This window comes from Carassius auratus, chromosome 24, assembly GCF_003368295.1.
Source record: "Carassius auratus strain Wakin chromosome 24, ASM336829v1, whole genome shotgun sequence".
Classification (NCBI taxonomy): Eukaryota; Metazoa; Chordata; class Actinopteri; order Cypriniformes; family Cyprinidae; genus Carassius; species Carassius auratus.
The window spans coordinates 21,909,031-21,919,191 of NC_039266.1; the positions used below are offsets into that span (position 1 = coordinate 21,909,031).

The following is a 10,161-nucleotide window of genomic DNA, read 5'->3' on the forward strand; positions in this document are numbered from 1 at the left end:
AGCCAATGACATTTACAGCTGGAGAGACTCAACTGATTTTCTACTGTTTAGTTTTAATCATCATCTAATTATATGAACCTGAAAGAAAAAAAAAAAAAAAAAACTTTCACAGGAATGTGCCTGAAAGTGATAAACGGGCCTCATTTTTACCTAAATGATTTATACTTTATTTTAATATATATTAAAAATGTATAAGGTGTGCATTGTAGCTGACACCTAAATGAACACATTACAATTGTTTTATGACTGCAAGTCTTTCTCCTCAAATGCTATTGAGCTTCAAATTTGCGTTTGAGCCCAAGTGAAAGAGTAGCATAATTTACATATGATTTACAGTTTATTTTAATAAATATCAAACATTTAATTCAATAGTGCATTATAGCTGACACCTACATGAACAATTACAGTTGTTTTAATGACTGTAAGTCATTCTCCTCAAATGCCACTGACGTTAGAAAAGTGTATAACAATATCGCATGTAACTTTACAGACGGTCCCTAAATTTGAGACTCTCGAATGTTCAACATCAAGCCAACTTTGTTTTTGTTTTTTTTACTTTTAGTTTTCTTTTCTCTTCGCTGGATTGGATTCATCCATAAATTATGAACATTCAGCCGCAAACATGAGGTGCAAACGGTCTCCCATTCTCAGATGGGAGAATGGAGGAAGTTTTTTTTTTTTTTTGGAGCAACTGGGATGGTGCCCCCTCTGGGAGTTGGTGCCCTAGGCAGATTGAGTCAGTTCGGGAGTCAGGAGCGGGATCGCGAATAATTTGAGTCAGTTTAGGGATCGCAAATCATTTTAATCAGTTCGGGAGCACGGAGCAGCTTCGCGTCATTTGAATCAGTTCGGGAGTTCAAAACGGGTTTGCGAATCATTTGATTCAGTTTGGGGATCGCAAATCATTTGAATCAGTTCGGGAGTTCGTAGCGGGTTCGCGAATCATTTGAATCAGTTCGGGAGTTCGTAGCGGAATCGCGAATCATTTGAATCAGTTCGGGAGTTCGTAGCGGAATCGCGAATCATTTGAATCAGTTCGGGAGTTCGTAGCGGGTTCGCGAATCATTTGAATCAGTTCGGGAGTTCGTAGCGGGTTCGCGAATCATTTGAATCAGTTCGGGAGTTCGTAGCGGAATCGCGAATCATTTGAATCAGTTTGGGAGTTCGGAGCGGGATCACGAATCACAAAAGATTCGAGCTCATAAATTTTCAAATTGGCCATAACCTTTAATTCGTTGCTGCCAACTGGGGTGGCAGCAGGGGTGGCAAGGCTTTCTTTTAGGGTGGCATTTGCTTGTTTTAATTGATTTTACATAAAAACTTTTAATCGTATTTTAATGAACATTACTTAACATTAATTTAAATTTTAAATTGGCAACTTGGTGAAAATAAAACTGTTATTATTATTTTATATATATATATATATATATATATATATATATATATATATATATATATATATATATATATAATATATATATATATATATATATATACATATATATATTATTATTATTATTATTATCATTATTTCTGCTATAGAACATTTATCATGTAACAAACATTTGTCTTTATGGTGTTAGTTTTAGTTACCGATAATAAATTTGCCATTATACAAAATGGCATAACAATATTTATTATTTTTTATGCCATAATAAAAATACAAAAACAACAGAAAATTCCCATGACTTTAATAAAACATTTTTATATATGTTAAATAAATAATAGCAATATTAATTCATTCTATGATCTATGCATTAATTTTTTTCAACTGCTTACAAAATCATTACTTGTCACACAATTTTTTAAACCTGACACTAAAGCCCAGAACCACACACTAATCAAACACTAATTAATGTGTGCAGTTCTTAGAGTTGTGTGTAAAGTTTTGAAAATGTGTGTAATGAGTTGAAAAAATGTAATTAATAAATTGCAATCAGTGTTAATGGTCCTAGCCTTTTTTTTTTTAGCATTTTCTATAAGTGTAATATATGATGCAATGTGTAGCGCATGTAATATTATCTATTATATCAACCTAACAGAGTTATTATTTTCATCGTTCTGATCAGATGAGTTGGTCACACCCAGTAGTGAAGTGACCACAGCTCCACCAGGTTTACCAGGATTACAGACCCCCACCGGCCCAACGGGACGTCCTGGTCACTTTAACTACACCTCTGGACGTCCAGGACTTCACACCAAGAGTCCACAGGACGGCAGCCCAGGAGTGGCTCCTCCCACACACGTCACAACAGCGCCACCTGCTGTCAGTCCGACGGGAGAACCGGGCGTTCACATTCTGACTCCTACACCCTACTTCAACACGACAGGTGTGTGTGTGTTTGACACAGCAGGAACTGGTGTATAACAATACTGAAGCTTTCACAATACTGAGATCATTTCCTACAGGACTCTGGTATACATCTACATCCGCTGATGATGGTTTGCCCAGAATAGTGTGTGTGGAAGGACAGTTCGCCTGCAGGACGTTCGGGTGTGTGGAAGCTGCTCTTGTGTGTGACGGCCGTGAGGACTGTCCCGACGGATCCGATGAAGATCGCTGTGGTAAAAACAAAACTTTTATTTCACTAATTACATGCCATCAGTGTTGAGGAAGCTGCATAGAAACTACAGTCAAGCTGTTCTTCTCAAAACATACTAGCTAATTATCTGGAAGTCATTTACGAGCTTTATCTTTTTAAATAATGAAGTGTCAGAAGTGTGTTATAATTTATTTCTGCATGCAAAATATTATTGATCTTAGATGAAAACAATGAGGATGTCAATAAAGATGAATTTATGTATACCAAATATGCAGAAATAAAACATACAAGAATCAAGCATCAACAGCAAACAACAGCATTTGACTTAATATACAAATGTGACACATGATTTTAGAGATATTTTATGTAGTGTTATAATATTTATTCATATTTTGAATTAGCTTTAATTTTTTATTTTTTGCATTTTTCATTTTAATTTAGTTTTAGTCATTTTGTTATGTGCATTTGTAATTTTTGGTAATTTGGGGTTATTTTAATAGTTCATAATTAAAAATATTTTAATGTATTTTTGTTTTCAAATTTAGTTAAACTCATGAACAGTTTTAAAGTTAAATGTTTTATTTTATATTTATATTTCAGTTACTGAAATTAATTTGTAAATATTTGTTAGAATTATACAGGTGAATCAGTAAGTTAGTCTGGTTTGTTTATATAGTTATAACTACACACTAACCTTAAACGTATTTTAAAAAGTTTTCAGAATTAAAAACAAATATTTGCTTTATTTATCATTTATTGTTACATCGTTTTTTTTTTTTTTTACATTTTACTTTTTAGTTTTTGTAATGCACTTTAATTTAATTTTATTTTATTTATTTGAAATTTTACTTTTTACTTTTTCAAATGCACTTTAATTTAATTTTATTTAATTTTATTTAATTTAATTTAATTTAATTTAATTTAATTTAATTTAATTTAATTTAATTTAATTTAATTTAATTTAATTTAATTTTATTTTATTTTATTTTATTTTATTATTAATCAACTAGTAAAGGACAAGCTGAAAATGTATCTACTAAATGAATACATGCTATTTTTAATAGTGACTCTCCTAACACATATTAAAACCACTTATTGACCATTTATAATATTATTTAAACATGAATAACCCTAATCTCTGTCCTCAGGGTCCGTGACTCCCTCACAGCGCCCCCTGGTGCCCAAACTCTGCTCCTCCAAACAGTTCAGCTGCTGGAGCGGAGAGTGTGTGAGTTTGGAGAAGAGATGTGACCTGCTCAGAGACTGTGCTGACGGCTCGGACGAGAATGACTGCTGTGAGTCCAGAAACACACACCTCAGATGTTTCTCTGTGAGATGGGCTCAGGTCAGGTGCATTGTGGGATTGAGAGGTGTGTTTGTGTCCTGCAGTCAACTGTGTTCTGTCTCCCTGGACGTCCTGGAGTCAGTGCAGTGTGTCGTGTGGTCTGGGGTCACTTTTCCGTCAGAGGAGCATCCTGAGAGACGCCCGGCCGGGTGGATCCTGCGGCGGAGCTCAGTTCGACAGCCGAGCGTGTTTCCTGCAGGCCTGTCCTGGTACAAACATCTTTATGCATTAATTCTCATAATGCATTCAAAACCTGCATACTGTTTTCACATTCCCTACAACATTTTGCATGTAAAAAATTTTGCATATAAACATGAGAAATATATATTTGAATATATAATTATATGAAGTGTTTTAAAGCAGATAATCTGAGAATTGCCATAGTTAACATAATTAAATATTGAAATGAATTTAATTTAATTAAACTCCTTTATAATTTATGAAACGTACGTGTGCAATCTTTTACAAAACAATTTTTTTTCAAACAAAATATATTTAATTTGACTTCAAAGTGCAAAGTGACATCAATATGCAAAGTGAAATGTGGACTTTGTTTTTTTTTGTACGTTTTATAAAATAGTTGATTTGTTGCGTGTGTTTGTGTATTCATGTGCAGTTCTAAAATTGTGTGAGAAATATAGGAAAGAGGTTACATAAATTATTATAATATATTATTATTTATATCTCTTCCAGGTATTTAATTACAATAAATAAAATTTCTAATAATATTAATAATAATAATATACATGCTAAAGTATAGTAATTTGAAAATGAAATCATTTTAAATATTTAAAAAAATATTTAATAGATTATTTCAGTATTAAATGTAATTATTATTTTTATTATTATTTCTTTAAAAAAAAAGTCTTAACCCATTTTGGTTTTCATTTCACCAAATTAGAATTTTTAAGTACCTTTCCAGGTCCGAACTAGCTGAATGTGCTGATGTCTCTCTCGACTGTAGTAAAATCAGTGTAAGGCACAGATTCAAGGCTCGTTGTTTTCTCTGATGGATTCTCAGTGGACGGTCAGTGGTCGGAGTGGACGCAGTGGTCCGGTTGTGACGTCCCGTGTGGTGGAGGACTGATGGTGAGGAACAGGACCTGCTCCAATCCTCCGCCCAAAAACGGTGGGAGAGACTGTGAGGGGCTGGTCAGACAAACACAGACGTGTAACACACAGACCTGCGGACCGGACACAGACACACAGAGCGGTCAGCAATGCTACGCTCTCAGATTCACAAGCTGCACGCTGGTTTAAAAGCATGCATGATTGCTGCATGAAGTTATATCTTGCTATATTGCAACAGTTCTTGTTCTGACATTAAGCCAGTTTGTGCAGACTGTTATCTGTAGTTTATTGCATGCTCTTGCTGCAGGCTGCACCGGAGGAATGATCCTGCTGGAGGAGTCCGATTGTTTGGCTGGAAAAACTGATCCGTGTCCTGTGACCTGCTCTGACCTTCATTCAGAGAGGAACTGCACCTTAAACTGCACTTCGGGTACAACCTCATCCCTGATACAATGCTGTTAATAGATGAAAATCATTTATTACAGTTAAACAGTTCTTAAGATTTGATACATCGTCCTCTAGTATTGAATCTCAAATGATTTATATATTGATGTAATTTTTTTTGCATTAGAAGAAATATATAATGCCACAAAACAAAGTATAAAAACTCAAAATATGTCACAAAGAAATATATATTAATTATTATTATAAATAATTATTACAATTTATTTCATTAAATGTATTATTTTAATACAAATAAATAATTGAATGCAATAATAATAATTTGTTATTTTGATATTTATTAAATAATTTAAATTGTATTATTTAAATAATAATAATAAATAATGAATATGATTTCCTATTTAAATAATATTTGATAATCTATTTAAATTCTGGATTTTAAAAATAATAAAAATGTGATTTATGTATATGTGTTGTTGTTCAGGCTGTCGTTGTCCTCATGGGCTGTTCCTGCGAGAGGGCCGTTGTGTCCGTGTCAGTGAATGTGAGTGTTTGTGGGAGGGTTCGCTCGTCCAGCCTGGACAGGAAGTCAGTAACAGCAGCTGCAGCACATGGTCAGTAGATTCATCTGATGGCTGAGCTGTTCTTCTGATGATCTGGCAGTGTTTGATGCTGTAAATGCATGTCGTGATGTTTTCTCCAATCACACAGTGTGTGTAAAGAAGGCCGTGTCACCTGTGATGAATCCAGCTGTGTCGCTCGCTGTGATTGGTCGGCCTGGTCTTCGTGGACGTCATGTGACAGCAGCTGTGGGACAGGAGTACAGCACCGCTACAGGTGACTGGTTTATGTTTTTTATGCATGTAAAAACCAGCAGGAAAACATGTTTCATCACATAGATATTTTGAATGATTGTGCACCAGATCTCCTCTGAGTCCAGTGGGAGCGGTGAACGTGGAGCCGTGTGAAGGAGACTCGACTGAAGCCCGTCGGTGCTTCACGTCCTGCTCGGAGGGTAACTCAGATCACCTGTTAGTGTACTCTATAAGACTGGTGTTAGAGCGGATGATGACGGTGAGGTGTGCAGGTCCTGAGGGAGTGTCGTGGAGCGAGTGGACGCTGTGGTCCGAGTGCAGTAAGACCTGTTTTCATCACGTGGACGCCGTGGGACTGAGGCGGCGCTTCAGGAGCTGTAACCACACACTCACCGAAGCCTCCTGTGGAGGAGACGCAGAAGAACACGAGCCATGCAACACCATCCACTGCCCCGGTACACCTCAAACACATGAATTATAGCATTGGAAACGAGATCTCTTTTGCTCTTAGTTGCAAAGATGCATGCAATTCAATATTGTACAGCGCTTTTCACCAAACAAATCATTGCAGAGCAGCTTTACAGAAAGTGTAAGCTTCTATATTAAAGTTTCTACATTATATTTAGTAATAGCTTATCAGTGGTGATTATGTCAAGTTGATGTCCATATTGCAGAAATATATTGTAAAAATGTCATGCAGTTGATGTTTCACCATAATTCAAATTTAAACAATAAATAAATACTAAATTGATTAAAAAAATTTGATACATTTTATAATTTTATACATTTTATATTTTAACTTAAGTAAACCTAAAATTAACCATAAAATGAAATATAAATATTAATAATATCTATCTGTCTATCTATTTTTAAATATAATTTATTTTTAATTTTAATTTTAAATGTGTGTGTGTGCATGTATATGTATATATATATATATATATATATATATATATATATATATATATATATATATATTAACTGTTAGCTTTTTCCCACATTTCCAATTTCATTGAAGCTCTAAAATTTCTAAACTAAAACTAGACCATAAAATTTAATGAAATCCAAAAAAAAAAAAAAAAAAAAAAAAAAAAAATGACAAAAGCACATAGCAAAATTGCAAAAAATTAAAAAAAAAAGTTAAATTAAAGCTAAACATAAACTGAAATTAAAATAAGTTAAATGTAAACAGAAGTATAAACAACTTATACAAATTATTAGAACACATACAAAAAAGCTACAAATTTGCCTTAAATTCTAATGAAAACTGAACTAAAACTAAAGCTAAAATAACAATAAATTAGACCTAAATAAAGGTTAATTAAAAAACAAAAAATGACCAACACGCTGGTCTTAATGCTAATTCACATTAAGATATTATAAAAATAAAATAAATATAAAAATAAAATTATTAGACTAATAAAATATAATACAAAATAAAAGATATCGACATTATTATTAGATAAAAATATTATAAAAAAATGAAATAATTGAATATTTTATTACAGTGGACACAAATACAAAATGTAATTAATAAAAAAAAAAAAAAAATTTGTCCATTAAAAAACAGATCCTCAACACTTTTAAAAGCTCAAAGAGTTGTCAAGCTGACCGTGTGTGTGTGGTGTGTCTCTAGTGCACGGCGGCTGGTCGTCCTGGTCGAGCTGGTCTGTGTGTTCATCTGAGTGTGACTCTGGTGTTCAGACGAGAGAGCGCTTCTGTAGTTCTCCTCCGCCGCTGTACGAAGGCCTCGGCTGTCCCGGGCCGCACATACAGACGCGAGACTGCAACGTCCAGCCCTGCTCTGGTACATCACGCTGTTAAACCTGCTGGAACCTCTCCATCGCTTCTGCTGATGTGCACGTTTGACTGGTGTGTGTGTGTGTGTGTGTGCTGCAGGTGTGTGTCCAGACGGCATGAGCTTCCTGTCTAAGGCTCAGTGTGAGGCTCAGGGCGGTGCGTGTCCACGAGTGTGTCTGGACGCCACGGCGGATGTGGAGTGTGCCACCGAGTGTTATGATGGCTGTTACTGTTCTCCTGGTTTCTATCTGTTCAATAACAGCTGTGTGCCTCTCCACCGCTGCCCGTGTTACCATGAGGGGGCGCTGTACATGCAGGGAGACAGCGTGCCCAACGACAGCTGTAACAACTGGTAAACTACTCCAAGTTAATGTTGTTAGTCATCAAAGATGCATTCAATTGTGAATCCCGAAAAATAAAATGCATCACAGTTTCCACAAGAATATACTGTTTTCAACATTGATAATAATCAGAAATGTTTCTTGAGCTTTAAATCATCATATTATTCTGATTTCCGAAGATCATATGACACTGAAGACTGGAGGAATGATGCTGGAAATACAGCGGAGCATCACAGAAATAAATTATAGTTTAACAGAGATTCACACAGAAAACACTTATTTTGAATTGTAATAATATTTTAGAATTTATACTGGATTTTTGATAATAATATTATCAATGCAATAAGTGACCCTGGACAACACAACTAGTCATAAAGGTCAATTTTTCTGAAATTGAGATTAATGCATCATCTGAAAGCTGAATAAATCATCTTTTCATTGATGTGTGGTTTGTTATGATCGGACAATATTTGTCTGAGATACAACTATTTGAAAATCTGGAATCTGAGGGAGCAAAAAATATAAATATTGAGAAAATCATCTTTAAAATTGTTCAAATTAAATTCTTAGCAATGCATATTACTAATCAAAAGTTAAGTTTTAATATACTGTATTTACAGTGGGAAATTTACTATATATCTTTATGGAACATGATCTTTACGTAATAACCTAATGATATTTGGCATATTAAAAAAAAATAAAAAATCTATAATTTTGACCCATACGATGTATCTGTACAATGTTGGGCTATTGCTACAAATATTTCCAAGAGAGATTGTTCTAATTTTGAACAAATATTCAATGCATTTTTAAAAGTACAAATTTTCCATATCTTTAAGAAAATAAAATGCATACTTTATATTTTTAAAAGGGTCTAATAATAATACTAATGATACTGCTCAAATATTACAGTAACATTTTAACAACCCTTGAGATTTTTCAGTGTTGACAAGATATGAAAATAATTAACATGCTAAACCGTTTCTCACTTTTGGTGTGAGATATGTTTGTTGATGTGGTCTGACAGTCTTGTGTTTGTTCACAGCACGTGTGTTAATGGAGAGATGCAGTGTGGAACAGCGCCCTGCCCTGGTGAGGATCACACATTACACCCTCTGCACCTGCCTCTGCTGGCTGGGAAGAGTTTTCCCATCTGCTTCTGTTCCTTCTCCTCTCTGCAGTGGATTGTGGGTGGAGCGAGTGGACGGGCTGGAGTGCATGCAGTCGCACATGTGACGTGGGCATCAGACGCCGCTATCGTTCAGGAACCAATCCGGCGCCGGCGTTTGGTGGCCGTGTCTGTGAGGGCGAGCGCATCGGACTGGACACATGCAGCATTACACCTTGTTTCGGTACACTGACCCCAAAGACTGTCTGTGATTAAGAGTTCAACGCAGGTCAATAACATAATAAGAGCTTTCATGGCACACAGGAATTTACTATTAGACACAGAAATATATTTGGAATAAATGTGTACAAAATAAAAATTGTTGATTAACTAACAAAAAAAATACACACATATATATATATATATATATATATATATATATATATATATATATATATATATATATATATATATATATATAAACTTAAGGGATATATTTTTTAAAAAATGTAATTGACAAAAGCAACAAATTTACTAAAACTTTAACTAAAATTTTTAATTTAATTAAATAAATGTTAAATTAAAACCAATGCAAAATATTAAAGGAAGTTATATTAGTATTTCAGTGCTAAAAAATTTTTGTTTGATTTTAAAATGTACACATCAATTTTGATGTAGCATACATGTAACAATAACATAAATAATATTTATGCATTTAAATGCAAAAAATATATAT

At 34.2% G+C, this 10,161-nt stretch overlaps 1 protein-coding gene across 1 annotated transcript in view; it reads left to right on the forward strand.

Annotated features, from left to right (window-relative positions):
• sspo (SCO-spondin) overlaps nt 1-10,161 on the forward strand; it is an 89,014-nt gene that overhangs the window by 36,489 nt on the left and 42,364 nt on the right. The window contains exons 50-63 of the mRNA XM_026201634.1: nt 2,070-2,330; nt 2,410-2,565; nt 3,692-3,838; nt 3,933-4,097; nt 4,910-5,101; nt 5,267-5,389; nt 5,846-5,975; nt 6,073-6,198; nt 6,285-6,376; nt 6,449-6,631; nt 7,813-7,983; nt 8,076-8,328; nt 9,363-9,409; nt 9,499-9,669. Coding sequence (XP_026057419.1) covers nt 2,070-2,330; nt 2,410-2,565; nt 3,692-3,838; nt 3,933-4,097; nt 4,910-5,101; nt 5,267-5,389; nt 5,846-5,975; nt 6,073-6,198; nt 6,285-6,376; nt 6,449-6,631; nt 7,813-7,983; nt 8,076-8,328; nt 9,363-9,409; nt 9,499-9,669 — 2,217 coding nt within the window. The remainder of the gene's footprint in view (nt 1-2,069; nt 2,331-2,409; nt 2,566-3,691; nt 3,839-3,932; nt 4,098-4,909; nt 5,102-5,266; nt 5,390-5,845; nt 5,976-6,072; nt 6,199-6,284; nt 6,377-6,448; nt 6,632-7,812; nt 7,984-8,075; nt 8,329-9,362; nt 9,410-9,498; nt 9,670-10,161) is intronic.